Raw genomic sequence first — 18,164 nt, forward strand, 5'->3', positions numbered from 1 at the left:
GAGCTTCGGTTCAATTGCGGCGGAGGAGGGAGGAATAAGGTCAGGGCTTTTGCCCCTGCAAGGGAAGGAGTGTAGCGCATCAATGGTATGTGCTGAGTGCCTTGGGGACAGTGGCTGCACCTGCCCTCAGGCCACAGCACTAAAGGGCCAGGATGGAAAGATGCACCCTCACAGAGTACTGGCCGCCTGCTGGTACATATAGTTTGTAATATACGTAATAATTAAAATACTTTTCCTCAAGAAGTGTTAATAGTGGGACACAGTGCCTATTGCAGCTAAATAAGTGGGCCTCAGGGAAAAAAGTCTGGGGACCCCTGCGTTAAAAAGACAGTAAACAAAAGGCAAGAGCAACAGGTCAGTTTTCAGACTGGAGAGAGGTAAATAGCAGTGTTCTCCGGAGATCTGTACTGGGACCAGTGCTGTTCAATATTCACAAGTGACCTGGAAAAAACAGTGAGGTAGCAACGTTTGCAGATAACTATTTTGAGTAGTTTTGTGTCAAGTCCAAAGCTAACAGAGAATTCAAAGGGATCTCACAAAACTGGGTGACTGGGCAACAAAATGGAAGATGAAAAGCAAAGCTAAGTGCAAAGTTATGCACATTGGAAAACATAATCCTAACCATACATACACAACGTTGGGGTCTAAATTAGCTGTTACCATTCAAAAAAGATCTTGCAGTTTTTGTAGACAGTTCTCTGAAAAATCTGTTCCATGTGCAGCAGCAGTCAGAAGAGGAAACATTAGGAAATGGATAGATAAGAGAAAATATCACAACTCCACTATATAAATCCATAGTATGCCCACACCTTGAATACTGAATGCAGTTCTGGTCAGCCGCCCTCTCAAAACAGCTATGCAAGAATTGGAAAGGGTATAGAGAAGGGCAAAAAAACAAGCTTTCATATGAGGAGAGACTAAAAAGACGAAGGGCTTGGCTACACTCGAAACTTTAAAGCGCTGTCGCGGCTTTGAAGTGTGAGTGTGGTCGCAGCGCCAGCGCTGCGAGAGAGCTCCCCCAGCGCTGCACATACTCCACATCCTCATGGGGATTAGCTTGCAGCGCTGGGAGCCATGCTCCCAGCGCTGCGGCACTGTTTATACTGGCGCTTTACAGCGCTGTATCTTGCAGCGCTCAGGGGGGTGTTTTTTTCACATCCCTGAGCGAGAAAGTTGCAGCGCTGTAAAGTGCCAGTGCAGCCAAGGCCTAAGACTGTTCAGTTTGGAAGAGACACAAATCAAGGGGAATATATGATAAGAGATCTATAAAATCATGACAGTGAAGAAAGTGAATAGGGAAGTGTTGTTACTTACTCCTTCACATCACACAAGAACCAGGGGTCACACAAAGAAGTTAATAGGCAGTAGTTTAAAACAAAAGGAAATTCTTCACCCAATGCACAGTCCATCTGTGGAACTCGTTGCCAGGGGATGTTGTGAAGGTCAAAAATACAATTAGTTTAAAAAAAAAATCAGATAAGTTCCTGGAGATTAGGTCCATCAATGGCTATAAGCCAAGATAGTCAGGGATGCAACCCTATGCTCTGGGTGTCCCTAAATCTATGACTGCCAGATGCTGGGACTGTATCACAGGGGATCAAGTATCAGAGGGGTAGCCGTGCGAGTCTGGATCTGTAAAAGCAGCAAAGAGTCCTGTGGCACCTTATAGACTAACAGACGTTTTGGAGCATGAGCTTTCGTGGGTGAATGCATGCATCCGACGAAGTGGGTATTCACCCACGAAAGCTCCTGCTCCAAAACGTCTGTTAGTCTATAAGGTGCCACAGTACTCTCTGCTGCGATGACAGGGGATGTGATCATGCAATAACTGCCTTGTTCAGTTCATTCCCTTTGATGCACCTGGCACTGGCCACTGTTGGAAGGCAGGATACTAAACTAGACGGCCTGACGCAGTATGGCCATTCTTACGTTCACTCAGTCTTTTTACCCTCCTCTAAAGTCATAAATGAGATAAGGCACAGTTATCATGGACAAGATAGCTTCTTTCCCCACATCAGCACCTGCAATCCAAGGGGAACCGTTAGCTCTGACTACAGGGTAGTGTTCACAGGGGTTAAGAATCTTCAGGCACCTGTATCTGCCTAGAGTCTTGCCTCCTCTGGGGCCAACCCAATATTCATATTTGTTTTGGCTTTCCCTTATTTGCATTGGGAGGTGCTCCTGGACACCATCTGGATTTGCTCCATTTTCTGAGAAAAGCTACTTAATTAATTGGTTTTGAATCTTGTGCCACCTTCCCTTGTTAGGAAGGATTTTTTCTAGTTTATGAAAACAGCCCCTTAAATGCCTATTTCCTAGTTTTGTCCATTTCTCTTGTGAGATCTCTAAAACCTAAGCAAGATTTTTCCATACCATGAGAAGTACGCTTTCCATTCCAAAAGAAAGAAAAACAGACTGGCAATATAGCTAAATGGTCCCCTAATGATATCACTGGATAGTGTTAATGTGAAGTAATGAGATGATGACATGGTCCAATTTCAATATGCCAGTTACTTCTCTTTTAACAAGGAGCTACTGGTGTTCTTGATGTCCAACCTGATCTTACTACATCTTAAAAGGAAAGATAAGGAGGCACATCTCACTTTTTCTAGAATCAGAGGAGAATTTCCCTCAGTTTCAAGGTGTATTGTTGCTCACTCCTCATCAGCGACAGCCTCTCCACATGGTAAGCAGTTCAGATCACTAGGCCTGCAATCTTTACATTGTTCCTCCCTCATCCTTCCCACATACCTCTCAGGTGTCAACTGTCCCTATTCCTCTCCATAAAGTGAAAAATGTGAACTCAAAGCATAGCTATTTCCGCTATAGGTGAGGAGTTTTATACCAAAGAACTTCTACAATGCAGTTTTGCATTGTCAACAGATAATGCTGTGGCAACACTGAAAGTTGAAGACTTGAGATAGCACAGGGGTCAGCAACCTTTCAGAAGTGGTGTGCCAAGTCTTCATTTATTCACTTTAATTTAAGGTTTCGCATGCCAGTAATACATTTTAACCTTTTTAGAAGGTCTCTTTCTATAAATCTATAATATATAACTAAACTATTGTTGTATGTAAAGTAAATAAGGTTTCAAAATGTTTAAGAATTTTAATTTAAAATTAAAGTAAAATGCAGAGCTCCCCAGACCAATGAGCAGGACCTGGACAGTGTGAGTGCCACTGAAAAATCAGCTCGCGTGCTGCCTTTGGCACGCGTTCCATAGGTTGCCTGCCCCTGAGATAGCATATAAAAAGTTGAACACACAAAATAAACACCAAATATACAAAAACAGAGTCCAATGGTGTGGGGGGGGGAGGTTTGCGGGTTTTTTTAAATGGATTTTTTTTTATATTTGCCCTCCAGTTTTAGAGCTTTAAGAGTTTACATTTTCAAATTTTAATCTACACCCACAAGGGCTAGAAACTTTTTTTTTTAAATTAAAGTTGATATTCTCATGCAATCACACCACTCCAGGCGCTAGCGCTATAAGAAAAACACCAAACCTTGCGAGACAAGATTGCAAGCACTGACAACAATGAAAAAACATACCAAACGTTGGAGCCTGCACTGAATATTAAAAGGAGGAATTTGCAGTAAATTATTTTATTCATTTTCACAGCCAATAAAAACCTCTACTTTTAAACTGAACTTGAAACTCCCACAGAATTCAGCACTCCTATGTCAAATACAGAGCCCTTGTTGAAGAATTTAGGAACAGTGATGTGGGTTCCTAGCTATACTGAATTTAGGGAGGGAGGTTGGAGAGGGAGGGAAGATCACAATATAGCCTAGGCTACTTGTACTAAAGCCATACTTAAGCATATTTCCAAAACCGGAGAAAATACTTTTTTTTAAATCTAAAGACATGTAATATTCAGTGTCACTCTCACCACAGAAGCAGCAACACAGTTTGAACTTAGACTTAATTCAACCGCTTTTTCCTGCTTGTATCTGAAACTAAGTAAACTTTTTGAACATTCAAAAAAACGAGTGATTTCACAGAATCTAGCTCTGGAAAGTATAGCCACATTTAGCTTGGAGACATTAGGCATTCTCTTGTTTTTGCCAGGAAGCTTTATGAAGTTTTAGTGTTTATAACAATCACCTTAAAGTCAAGAGTTGAACAATGGAACTCAAATTTTCTAGTGGCAACACAAACAAGTTTCAACTTTTATTTTCATTATCATTTGGAAACAGAAATGTCCCCCCTTTCTGCCCACTCAAGCGTCAAAAGAATGATTAACAAATTTATTTGAGCATAAGCTTTCGTGGGCTACAGCCCACTTCATCGGATGCATAGAATGGAACCTACAGTAAGAAGATATATTGAAACATACAGAGAACAGGAAAAGGTGGAAGTACCCATACCAACTGTAAGAGACTAATTAAGCTATTATCAGCAGGAGAGAGAAACTTTTGAAGTGATAATCAAGATGGCCCATTTCAAACAGTTGACATGAAGGTGTGAGGATACTTTAATGTGGGGAAATAGATTTAAATTAGTGTAATGACCGAGCCATTCCCAGTCTCTGTTCAAACCTAAGTTAATGGTATCTAGTTTGCATATTAATTCAAGTTCAGCAGCTTCTCGTTGGAGTCTGTTTTTGAAGCTTTTCTGTTGCAAAATTGCCACTGTAACATCTGTCACTGAGTGATTAGAGAGACTGAAGTGTTCTCCTACTGGTTTTTGAATGTTATGATTCCTGATGTCAGATTTGTGTCCGTTTATTCTTTTGCGTAGAGACTGTCCAGTTTGGCCAATGTACATGGCAGAGGGGAATTGCTGACACATGATGGCATATATCACATTGGTAGATGTGCAGGTGAATGAGCCCCTGATGACATGGCTGATGTGATTTGGTCCTATGATGGTGTCACTTGAATAGATATGTGGACAGTGTTGGCACTGGGCTTTGTTGTAAGGATAGGTTCCTGGGTTAGTGTTTTTGTTGTATGGTGTGTGGTTGCTGGTGAGTATTTGGGGGGCTGTCTGTAAACTTCAAAAACAGACTCCAACGAGAAGCTGCTGAACTTGAATTAATATGCAAACTAGATACCATTAACTTAGGTTTGAACAGAGACTGGGAATGGCTCAGTTATTACACTAATTTAAATCTATTTCCCCACATTAAAGTATCCTCACACCTTCATGTCAACTGTTTGAAATGGGCCATCTTGATTATCACTTCAAAAGTTTCTCTCTCCTGCTGATAATTGCTTAATTAGTCTCTTACAGAGAACACGAAAAGGTGGAAGTACCCATACCAACTGTATGTATAAATATATCTTCTTACTGTATGTTCCATTCTATGTATCCAATGAAGTGGGCTGTAGCCCACGAAAGCTTATGTTCAAATAAATTTGTTAGTCTCTAAGGTGCCAAAGTACTCCTGTTCTTTTTGCTGATACAGACTAACACAGCCGCTACTCTAAAAGAATTATTAGGTTTTACTGAGTTAGGACAGCAATATCCTTATTACCCATTTTATAATGCAGTTACAGTCTTTAGTTCAGCAAATATTCCTCATAATATGCAAAGCTTCTAAGCCTATAAGGAACCACTGTGATCATCTAGTCTGACCTCCTGTATAACACAGGCCATATAACTTCCCCAGAATAATTTTCAGAGCAGATCTTTCAGAAAAATATGTAATCTTGACTTTAAAATGGTCAGTAATAGAGAATCCAGCATGATCTTTTGGTAAATTATTCCAATGTCTGATTACTCTCAGTTAAAATTTTACATCTTATTTCCAGTTTGGATTGTCTAGCTTCAACTTCCAGCTATTGGATCATATTATACCTCTCTCTGGTAAACTGAAGAGCCTATAAAATATTTGTTTATCATGTAGGAACTGATAGTCTAAGGGATGACATGATTACAGGCTATCACTATAATGCAAGTTTTCTAATCCTTTAATGATTCTTGTGGCTCTTCTCTGAACCCTTTCCAAATTATCAACAGCCTTCTTGAACTGTGGGCACTAAAACTGGACACAGTATTCCAGCAGCAGTTGCACCAGTGCCAAATACAGGCATAAATAATCTCTCTACTCCTACTCAAGATTGCTCTGTTTATGCATCCCAGGACAACATTCACTCATGTGGCCACAGCATCATACTGGGAGATCATGTTCAGCTGATTATCCACCATGACCCCCCCAGATCTTCTTCTGTCACTGCTTCCCAGCATAGAATTCCTGCATCCTGCAAGTATGGCCTCCATTCCTTTGTTCCTACATTTACATTTAGCTGTATTAAAATACTTACTGTCTGCTTGCAATTAGTTTATCATGTGATCCAGATCACTCTTAGTAACCTGATCTCTTCATGATTTACTACTTCCTCAATTGTTAGGTCATCTGCAAACTTGATCAGTGATGATTTTATGGTTTTCTTCCAAGTCATCAAAGCATTAAATAGTGCTGGACTAAGAACAGATTACTGTGGGACTCCACTGGAAACAGACCTGCTCCATTATGATTCCCCATTTATAGTTACATTTTGAGACCTATCAGTTAGACAGTTTTTAATCCATTTAATGTGTGCCATGTTAATTTTATATCATTCTAGTTTTTTAATCAAAGTGTTGGGTAGTACCCAGTTAAGAACCTTACCAATGTAATGTTTGAAATAATATACCTTTATCAACCAAACTTGCAATCTCATTAAAAAAAAAATCAAATTAGTGTGACAGGATCTATTTTCCATAAATGCATGTTGATTTGTATTAAGTTACTGCCTTTTAATTCTTTATTAATTGAGTCCCACATCAGCTGCTCCATTATCTTTGCCAGGATCTATGTCAAACCGAGTTGATTCTCTGAGAGAAGAGATACTGTCATGAGCAAGCTTCTTTAAGACCCTTGGATGAACCAGATTCTTGAGTTCACAACTTTGACATGGGTTTTTGTTTTTTCTTTTGTGATTTTTTTTTTGAGGAGTGGGGAGAATTTTTTTTTTTTTCCAAACTAGGAGGCAGCTCCCAGAATTACCACCATTAAAGTGCAGTGCTGCTTATGACCGGAATATTGCCGAACTATCAGAGACCTTGCAGTAGTTTTGGTTTGTAATGTACTTTAGCCACATCAGCTGCTTGAGGTTACAAGATCTCAGAAAATTGCTTTTGATACAAGTTACTTTCCTAGTTCCTGCCTACAACAGAAACAAGCAGCAGAGCTTCCTTCACAATCAGGAGAAACAACATTCATGACTCCAGACCACATGATACATGCGCACCCAATGATCTTGCATCCACAATTTGGCTTTTTTCCCCATGTTATTTCTGTACCTACTAGCATCTTTTATAGCTCTCCATATATTAAAGTGACTCATAAGCAAAGTCACAAATGCCTGCAATACTTCTTAAACAGATGGAGAGGATGATACCTTGAGATAAGCCAGCAATCTTTAGAGGGCACAATGCTTCCAAAAATGGCAACCGGACACCTCAGCCAAAATACAACCCAATAGTCTGAACTGATGGTATATGGCTACAGAAAGAGATAAGTAATAACTGATGAGAAGGGAATTTTTTAAATAGTTGCAAGGCAAGGAAGTAAGGAGGAAGAGAATTCCAGACATTCACCTGCTAGTAACATTATAGGTAATAAAAGAGAGGCATATGAACATCAAGGCCAAACAACCCTGAAGAAAAACCCCAGCATCTCTCTCACCAGAGATCTCCCCTCCTCCTCATCCAATGGACAGTAAATACTTGTCTAGAAAATGTTAGTGAAAAGCAATTCTCACATGGGAACAGCTGCTCTGATAGTTCACTGGAAAAATAACCATGAAAGGAATATTTCAGCAGTCTGTCTCAGAGAGTACAAGTAATAAAGGAGTAGTAAGGAAAAAACCACATGAAGTAGATCAGAAACCACTGAATGATAATCTACCACAGATTACCACTTGCATAGCCATACTCACCTATAAATCTGATTAGATTATAAAAGGAACTATGATAAGGGTAGGCTTTCAATGATGGATACCACATTGATAGACAGCAGATGATAGATGAGACACTATTTTGGAGACACCATATTTGAAGTTCAATATATTGAACGTCAAACAAGTCATGAAAGTGAAGATGCTTTGACCAAACTGTACTCAGGAACTGCAGTTTAAAGTCAATGGGACTTGTGCTCCTAAGTCACTTAGGTGCCTAAATACAGGTTTAGCAGCTAAGGTTAGAACATTTTGGTCAGTGTTTAAAGTTATTGTGAACTATTTTAATGTATTGAAAGTCTAAATAACTTTTTGTTGTTAACAATGAAGTAATTACGTTTGATATGACAAAGATGATACGCCACTGAGAGAAAAGTTTAATACAAATACCAATTTTAGCCCTTGATGCTTCAAACACTTATGCACACGCTTAACTTAAAGGACATGAAGTCAATGGGACTATCCATGTGAATAAGATTATATAACCTGCTTAACTGTATGCAAAATCAGGGACTTAATTTTCAAAACAATTTTTTTGCCTATAGCAGTTTTGTAAAACTCCAATAAGATACACTAGCAACATGGCTGTTTTAAACATCTGAATTTATTTTATTAGAAAATTTTAATCAAAAGTTAGTTACAGTAGGACAAATTTCAAAATTAGTTTTACAAGCCCTCATTCAGATTTAAATCAATGACTTTTTTTTAAATCTGGAGAAGAGAAAATTGAGGGGGACATGATGATAAAAGGCTGTTATAAAAAAGAGGGTGGTAAAATTGTTCTCCATAGCCACTGAGGACAGGACACGTAATGGGGCTTAAATTGCAGCAAGGCAGATTTACGTTAGACATTAGGAAAGCACTGGAACAAATTACTTAGGGAGGTTGTGGAATCTCCATTTTTAAGAACAGGCTAGACAAACACCTTTCAAGGATGGTCAAGATAATAGTTCTGCCACAGAGAGGGGGAATGAACTTTCAGAAGTGGTGTGCCAAGTCTTCATTTATTCACTCTAATTTAAGGTTTCGCGTGTTGGCAATACATTTTAACGTTTTTATAAGGTCTCCTTCTATAAGTCTGTATTATATAACTAAACTATTGTATGTAAAGTAAACAAGGTTTTCAAAATGTTTAAGAAGCTTCATTTAAAATTAAATTAAAATGCTGATCTTACGCCACCAGCCAGCTCAGCTCGCTGCCAGCCTGGGGTTCTGTTTACCTAGGCCGCCAGCGGGCTGACCAGGGCCTGCGGCCAGGATCCCAGACCTGGGTGGGGAGGTTTCAGGGGTCAGGACAGAGGGCTGGGTGTGTGGGCGGGGTATAGGGCAGAAGGCTGGGTGTGTGGGCGAGTCAAGGGTCAGGGCAGAGGGGGTGTGTGAGGAGTGCATGGCAGAAGGCTGAGTGTGTGTGGGGGGGTCAGGGCAGAGGGATGGGGTTGTGGGGATGCAGAACAGAAGGCTGGGTGTGTGTTGGGGTGGGCGAGGTTCACGGCAAAGGGCTGGGGACTTGGGGGGTGCAGTGCAGAAGGCTGTGTGTGTGAGGGGCTTATGGGGGCTGCAGGACAGAAAGCTGAGTGTGGGGAGGTGTCAGGGCAGAGGGCTGGAGGGTGCAGAGCAGAAGGCTGGGGGTGTGTGAGGGTTCAAGGGTCAGGGCAGAGGGTTGGGGGATATGGGGGCTGCAGGGAAGAAAGCTGAGCGTGGGGGGGGGTTCAGGGCAGAAGGCTCAGTGTGGGGGGGGTTCAAGGGTCAGGGCAGAGGGCTGGAGGGTATGGGGGCTGCCAGGGCAGAGGGCTGGGGGGTGCAGGGCAGAAGGCTGGCTGTGTGGGGGGTTCAAGGGTCAGGGCACAGGGCTGGCGGGTATGGGGGCTGCAGGGCAGAAATCTGAGTGTGTGTGGGGGGTCAGGGCAGAGGGCTGGGGTGCTCGGCCCATAGGGGTGCTCCCAGCCCCCTGCCCTGAGGACTCAGGGTAGGGGGCTGGAAGGGATATGCCTGTTCCATCCCCTTCCCCAAGGCTCCTCCCTACCGCTCTCTGTCCCCTCTAGGGAACTGCCTGCACGCTGTTGCTCTTCCCCCCCTTCCCCTCGCTAGGGCCATCAGCTGATTGGCGCAGAGAAGGAGAGGGGGAGGGGCAGGAAAGCACCACTCTGGGGGAAGAAGCAGGGGAGGGAGAAGTTTGGCTGCTGCAGAACCAAGCTTCTGCCTCCTGCCCCCACAGAGGAGAGCGCTGGGGGCCAGGACTGCAGCAGGCGGCTGCGCGCCGCTCAAAATTGGCTCGCGTGCCATGTTTGGCACATGTGCCACAGGTTGCCGACCCCTGCTTTACAGCTTTCTTTAGTGAAAGCTCCAGATGCAAGGCAAGAAGAAAGCGGGAGGACTCTCATATGAAGTACATCAAACGACTATGTACATACAGAAGTTTTACTACTGTAACGACCAGTATAAGATAGTATAACACAGGGGCTTGTACTGGTATAGTTATTCCCCTTCCCATATTGGAATAAACTTATGCCAATAAATGGGTCCATCCTAGGGATTGTACAGGTATAACTTGTTCAAAAACGAATCACACCTCTAACAAAAATAGCTATATCAGTACAAAAAATGTGGAACATTTTGTTGTTACTTTTTTTAGATTTAGACACCTTGCTCCCAACCCTTCCCAGGGGACGGAACAAACCTAGACTACTACACAGGGTACAATTACCTCCAGAGGATAACCATGGTAGGGGTCAGTGACAGTGCTCAGTACTACAGGAAACATGCACAGAGAAGGAACAGTTTCTGCACTCCTTGCCTAACAGAAATGCAGAAAAAGATGGACACAGGCCAGGAGTCAAAGCTAATTTTGGATGTGGTCCTGAGGATGCTCAAACACTGCTCAACATCCTGCTGATATTAGTGGGTGTTGCAAATGCTTTGATTTCTTGGGATCAAGCCCTTTGAAGCCAACCATGAGAGGCTCCTACCAAAAGAAGTGCCTATAGTATGCATGGCCTTCATTTTAAAGATCTTGGCATAAAAGCCTGGGAGAGGGCTGCTGGTGGGTAGCGGAAGCCTGCAGCAGCCTCCTCCATCCTATCCTACTTCCCATTACTCTTCACTTCCTCCCAGTGCCCTTCCCCATTTTGCTTGTCACCATTTCAGCCTCTCACCTCCCTCTCTGGAAACGGCCTGTTGCAGCCAAGAACTACTTAGTCCTTCCACCACAATGCCAGCTGCTTCATGCTCGCTGGGCACCAAGAAAACTCACTGCTCTCAGGGCTGATTCACAGTGGCCCCTGATCACCGAGAGGAATCACTGCTTGGTCCTTGCAACCCACCTGGATAAGAGATTCAAACAAGGCAGAAATACATGATACCAAGCAGCTTTGACCACAACTTACAATCAGCTTTCATGATTTCCTTCACATGCATCGTTTTTCTACGACCCCAAGAAAGTCACTCTGTGACTAGCATCCAGAGTTGGATGCAATACAACAGGGGTCGGCAACCTTTCAGAAGTAGTGTGTCAAGTCTTCATTTATTTACTCTAATTTAAGGTTTTGCGTGCCAGTAGTACATTTAAATGTTTTTAGAAGGTCTCTTTCTATAATATATAACTAAACTATTGTTGTATGTAAAGTAAGTAAGGTTTTAAAAACGTTTAAGAAGCTTCATTTAAAATTAAATTAAAATTAAAATGCGAGCCCCCCAGACTGGTGGCCAGGACCTAGGCAGAGTGAGTGTCACTGAAAACCAGCTCACGTGCCGCCTTCCGCACACGTGCCATGGTTGTATTGCAGGGATAGACAACCTAACAATGTCAATCACCGCTGCTATTCCTGCATACCAAATAGCGAAGGTCTCTGATCTAACACAGAGTTCAATGAGCCTCTGTCCTCCAGGCTGACTAAATGGGTGGTATGAAAATTCTCACCTGACTGACCACCCACGTATGTTTTGTCTGAGCAGATTTTGAATGGTAAATGACAGTGGTCCAGGAAGCAAAGGACATGGCCACGTACTACCATGCACAGGCTATTTCATGGAGAAGAGGCAGAAGAGATAAAAGCTAAGGAAAGAGCCAAACTAAAACTCATCTCAATTCTCAAGCTTATTTGGGAGGAAGAAAATGAAGGCTAGATTAAAAAAAAATACTCTGTATGCATCCGAAAGCAACATACTGTAACTGCCAGAGAGAATTTGTTCTTGTTTCAGAGTTCCATAAAGATACGAACACAAATTCAATTTTTCATTGCTTTATTTTGTCAAACTATTTTTTGTTTGAAACTGTTGGTACTGAATAGTGCAACGATTCTCACTCTAAGAAGGGGGGAGGGGCATCTTTCTCTGCTGTGAAAATTATGGTCACATCAGGAGTCAATGTTCTCTGGTTCTAAATGACAGCAGCTTAGAGACTGGCCCAAGTCAGCACTGGATCAGTGTTTGGATTTGAGCTGTGAATGCAGCTCTCCCCACGTACAACAAACCCAACCTGGTTAAAGTAGGGACATGTAGTCCAAACTCCCAAGTTTTGTATAGTGCAGCAAATGTACAAGGCAGTGTACAATAGGTGAATTGTGATGAACAATCAAGACCTTGTCTTGAAGAGGCTACATTCCAAAAAACACTTGCAGTTACAGTACCAAATTAAATAAAAACTACAGGACCACTTCACAAAACAGATATGCAAAAGACTTTTCTCTTAAGACATAAAGCAAGAGAAAGCTTGTCATTTTGTAAGTGAAACACCATTCCAAGCATGCTGGGCTGCTTGAAAGAAGGCATAAAGTTAGGAATGGACAAAGGGAGCAGCTAGGCCAGTATTCTCAACCAAGAGTATGTATAACCCTGGGGGGTACGCATAGGTCTTCTACGGTGTACATCAACTCATACAGATATTTGTCTAGTTTTACAGCAGGCTACATAAAATCAATAGTGAAGACAGTACAAACTAAAATTTCATACAGACAATGACTTGTTTATACTGATCTATATACTATACAAGTACAATATTTTATAATTATATGGTAAAAATGAGAAAGTCAGCAATTTTTTTGCAATAGTGTGCTGGGACACTTTTGTATTTGTATATCTAATTTTGTAAGCAAATCACTTTAACTGAGAAAAAATGTGGGGGTATGCAAGACAAATCAGACTCTTGAAAGGGGTACAATAGTCTGGAAAGATTGAGAACCACTGAGCTAGGCAATAGGCCTGGCTGGAGCATAAGGAACAGGAAAAAGGCATAAGAGTGCATTTATATTTCTTTTTTAAAAGCTGCTCTCCCACAACCCTGCATTAGTTTGTAAACACACTACCAGTTTTAAAATTCATTAAACTTATTAATCTCACAGTGATGTATGTTCCACAGAATTTTCATAGCAGTCATGAAGGTTAGCTTCTGCTGTGAAAAGTCCATGAGACAGCTAGTTTCATCTGGACATAAGTTGATGGAGGAAACAAACTGCTCCAGGCTCTTGAGAAGCCACTGCAAGGCTGCACTTGGGACACAGCAAGTTCACTGTCGGTATTCCATTAACTAGGTTCTTAAAGATAAATTTACCTACTATTTCAATTATACAGCACACTCCCTTCCTGACTCAAGCCTAGCATACAACTTATAAACATGAAGTTTTTAAATAAAGCATTTCCACTCCAAAATAAATCCAAGCTGCATATATTTAAACCCAACATTTAGGTAAGTGTTGAATATATTTATTTGTTTTTTTTCTAGGTAGCTCCAACAGCAGAGAGGAAAAACAAAATAAGTCAGCTGTTACATGCTGCTTTCATTTCAATAGTGCAACCTTGCAACACAAAGGACAGAGGTCTTGCTCACTAGTCAACAAGACAATCTCAAACTCACAATTGTGTGTGTCATGTGTAAGAACGAACTAGATAAAGATTAGAGCTTCAAATGCCAAGAAAAAAACCTCCATCTCACGGGACACTAACATCTTCCTACTAGATGGGATGGCAAGAAGACAGCTGCCTTTCATTTAAAATGTTTATGAGTAAACCAAAAGTGAAACCATAACACCTTGAAAAAAATATGAAACTTTGAGTTGAATTGAGAGAGAAAGTTCATTAGTCTCCCATTTTAAATTTAAGAAATCAGTTAAGCAGGAATCACACTAAAATGTGACTATTCAGCTCACTATACAGCCTAGCCATTTGGTATATTTGCATAGTGACCCATACATTAGAATACGAACATGTTAACTGCCACCCTGGCCTGAAGTACACACCTACGATACAATCTCTGCAGACAAATAAGGGCAACATTCATTAAGCAACATTAAAGTTACTGTGAATACCAAACTACTCAGGTGCAGTACTGGTCATGCCCAAGGTTACAATTTAGTTCATTCAACCATATCCTATGTTAATGCATTTAGGAAAAAAACAGTGACCTAGGCCATAACTTTAGAGTTCTAATAACAACCAAATGAGTGAGGATACAGAGCACTTTAGCAAAACCATTCTGGTTTATTGGCCTTTAATAGTTCTGCAAGAGTGATAAAGATCGAACAAGAGAAATACTCCCATTTCCCAATGAGGAACTCACACAAGGACTTATTGGAAAAGTTCTCCAGACACACACACGGCTAGACATGTGTGCGCCCTTAGAGCGGATTACAACACTGGAGAAAGATCATACTTTTTATCAGGTGTAGAATTACCCCACAGAGCCTTCTCTGGATTATTGACACTGTATTAAAAGTGTGTGTGTATGCACACAGACACACGCACACTTTTAATACAGTGGCAATAATCCAGAGAAGGCTCTGTGGGGTAATTCTATGCCTGATAAAGTATGACCTTTGTCATGTTGTAAAGCTGCCCTGAGGGCTGATTTAAATTTTTCTTTTACATACTCCTTAGGGTTCCAGCAGTCTCCAATACAAGCCTTTAAAACACCACGTAGCAACAAATACAATGTTCTATGTAAATATTATTACAATAGATTATTCTATGACAGGTGTGGCTGAGCCAATTTACCATGAGGATGCAAGACAAGAAAGAAAGGAGAGCGAGTTGGGGGAAGCACACGTTACACCCAATACCTACCAGATAATCCATGTACTGGTGAATAGAGAGGACCTGTTGTTGCTCGGCGGTCTCAAGGGGCTCTCTGCTCCTCTCGGATGGATTTAGGTGGGGAGTGGGTCTCTGCTGTCAGAACGTCTCAGGATTGCAGAGGGCTGAGTGGGTCTGCTGCTAATATTCAGGAGGAGTTTTGGTTGGAAAGTCTCTGCTAACGGGTCTCTGAAGCGTGGCGTCCCTAACGTTCTTTGCAGGAAAGTCTTTGGGGTGCAAAGGGGAGGGAACAAGTCTCCCTGGGTATCAGGAAGGTCTCTGTTACTCCCGCTAGGAAGAGCCCAGCGGAGACACGAAGGGTCCCTGCTGCCGGCAGGAAGGTGCAGTGGTTTCTGGTACTGCTGCTGAGCAGAGGGGTCCCAGGCGTGTAGGGGTGGGGTGAGATCTCTGCAGCTAGCAGGAAGGTCCCAGCGCAGTGGGTGGTCTCTGTTACTGCTGCTGAGAGGAGGGGTGCAGGTGGCTCCGATCCTGGCAGGATGATCCTAGCAGAGTAGGGTGGAGTCGGGTCGGGTCTCTGGCAGGAAGGTTCCCCCAGCACCGCCTTCCTGGGCAGAGGGCAGGTGTCTGGGGCTGTCACTGCTGCTCGCTCTCCTGCTGCCCAGACTAACCCTGCACGCTTCCCCCCGCGACGGCCAGCGGAGCGCGGAGGAGACTCGGCGGGGGAAGAGCACGGGACGGGAGAGCCCAGCCCAGCGCCCGTTGAGCCCGCAGCGCCCGATGTTTCAGGAACTGGGGAGCGCTCTCCCCTCAGCGTCACCATCAGCTGATCACACACGTGGGACGCCGAGAGGAGACTCTTAAAGGGGCACACACAGCGCTCGGGGGGAGGCGTGCCCCCGGCGCGGAGCTGGGCAGTGCAAAGGGAGAGGCTGGGTGCGGTGGATGGAGCGCGGGGACCCTGGATGCGGACACCTGGCGCCCTGTGCTGGCCGGCACCGGCCCCCATCTCAGGTTTGGGGAGGTTCCCTCAGACCAGCTGCAAGAGGCGGCAGTAGCAGCGGCGGCGGGTGTTGGCTGCTGCGGGAAGAGAGGGGAGGTTGAGTGGCATAAAGCCCTCCCCGCACGCCGGGGCGGCTCCAGGCCCCAGCACACCAAGCGGGTCCCCTGGTCTCACGGCTTCGCTGGGGCTCCAGCAGGGACCAGCGGACAGTCCGCAGGCAAACCCCTGGAGGCACTCTGCCTGCCATGCTTGGGGCAGCGAAATCTCTAGAGCCGCCCCTGGGCCCTGCGGCTGGCAGCGTTCCCCTGCTTCCCATGCGGGTGCCCAGCTGGGTGCACGTGTTCTTCCCTGGGAGGTCCCTCTCTTTCTTACATAAGAACGGCTGTACCGGCTCAGACCAAAGGTCCATCTAGCCCAGTATCTGTCTACCGACAGTGGCCAATGCCAGGTGCCCCAGAGGGAGTGAACCTAACAGGCAATGATCAAGTGATCTCTCGCCTGCCATGCATCTCCATCCTCTGACGAACAGAGGCTAGGGACACCATTCTTTACCCTTCCTGGCTAATAGCCATTTATGGACTTAGCCACCATGAATTTATCCGCTTCTCTTTTAAATGCTGTTATAGTCCCAGCCTTCACAACCTCCACAGGTAAGGAGTTCCACAAGTTGACTATGCGCTGTGGGAAGAAGAATTTCCTTTTATTTGTTCTAAACTGCTACCTATTAATTTCATTTGGTGACCCCTAGTTCTTGTATTATGAGAATAAGTAAATAACTTTTCCTTATCCACTTTCTCCACATCACTCATGATTTTAGATACCTCTATCATATCCCCCCTTAGTCTCCTCTTTTCCAAGCTGAAATGGCCTAGCCTCTTTAATCTTTCCTCATGTAGGACCCTCTTCAAACCCCTAGTCATTTTTGTTGCCCTTTTCTAGTGCTAGAATATCTTTTTTGAGGTGAGGAGACCACATCTGTACACAGTATTTGAGATGTGGGCGTACCATGGATTTATATAAGGGCAATAATATATTCTGTCATATTCTCTATCCCCTTTTTAATGATTCCTAACAGCCTGTTTGCTTTTTTGACCACCTCTGCGCACTGCATGGACATCTGCAGAGAACTATCCACGATGATGCCAAGATCTTTTTCCTGACTCGCTGTAGCTAAATTAGCCCCCATCATATTGTATGTATAGTTGAGGTTATTTTTTCCAATGTGCATTACTTTACATTTATCCACATTAAATTTCATTTGCCATTTTATTGCCCAATCACTTAGTTTTGTGAGATCTTTTTGAAGTTCTTCACAATCTGCTTTGGTCTTAACTATCTTGAGTAGTTTAGTATCATCTGCAAACTTTGCCACCTCACTGTTTACCCCTTTCTCCAGATCATTTATGAATAAATTGAATAGAATTGGTCCTAGGACTGACCCTTGGGGAACACCACTAGTTAACCCTTTCCATTCTGAGAATTTACCATTAATTCTTACCCTTTGTTCCCTGTCTTTTACATCTCTTTGGACTGGGCAAGTCGTGATCCCTCTGCCTATCACACACACCCACCACGCCTCCACCCTCTGCAGCTCCATTGCCCTTCACTCTGGCCTGTGGTCTGGTCTTGCCCCCTTCCTGGTCTGTGCTCCACTCGCATAGCACCCCTAATTGCCTCACTCCTGTACTTGTTGCTTGCTTCCCCTGCCACGTCCACCCCCAGCTGGGGGTCGCTCCCTGAGCGTGGTTGCCCTTTTCACCTGCACTTGTGATTCCCCTTTGTTTGATTTCCCCCCCCTTCCCTGCACCCTCCTCACTCATATGCACCCCACTCCCAGTGCAGCCTGGGGAGATGATTTTTCTCATAATCCCCCCTCTCTGTTCATTGGTTTCGGTTACCCTTCCATTTTATAAGGAGGAGTCAGAACCCAAAGCACATGAAAGCTTATGCCCAAATACGTTCGTTAGTCTCTAAGGTGCCACAAGGACTCCTCTTTTTTTTTTTGCTGATACAGACTAACATGGCTACCACTCTGAAACCTGTTTTCACCTTTCCAAAGTGGTCCTTTTTAAAGCACCAAGTACATACAGTAGAACACTATCTGAATCTCCATTGTCTGGCTCTCCCTATTAACCAAACTGGGTGGCCCGAGCCCCGCCCATTCTCTTGCTTATCTGAATTTTTGATTGTCGGA

General features: G+C 43.5%; 1 protein-coding gene across 8 annotated transcripts in view; it reads right to left on the reverse strand.

The window, feature by feature from the left end:
• Window positions 1-15,914, reverse strand: part of ARL15 (ADP ribosylation factor like GTPase 15) — a 369,916-nt gene extending 354,002 nt beyond the window's left edge. For 2 of the 8 annotated variants that reach the window (XM_050947141.1, XM_050947140.1), the window contains exon 1: window positions 15,001-15,895. In XM_050947141.1, coding sequence (XP_050803098.1) covers window positions 15,001-15,012 — 12 coding nt within the window. In that variant the 5' untranslated portion in view covers window positions 15,013-15,895. Of the gene's footprint in view, window positions 1-15,000 lie in introns of all 8 variants that reach the window. The other 6 variants (XM_050947136.1, XM_050947135.1, XM_050947137.1 and 3 more) reach the window with 6 other exon arrangements.
• Between the last annotated feature and the right edge of the window lie 2,250 nt (window positions 15,915-18,164).

This window comes from Gopherus flavomarginatus, chromosome 3 (genome assembly GCF_025201925.1).
Source record: "Gopherus flavomarginatus isolate rGopFla2 chromosome 3, rGopFla2.mat.asm, whole genome shotgun sequence".
Lineage (NCBI taxonomy): Eukaryota > Metazoa > Chordata > Testudines > Testudinidae > Gopherus > Gopherus flavomarginatus.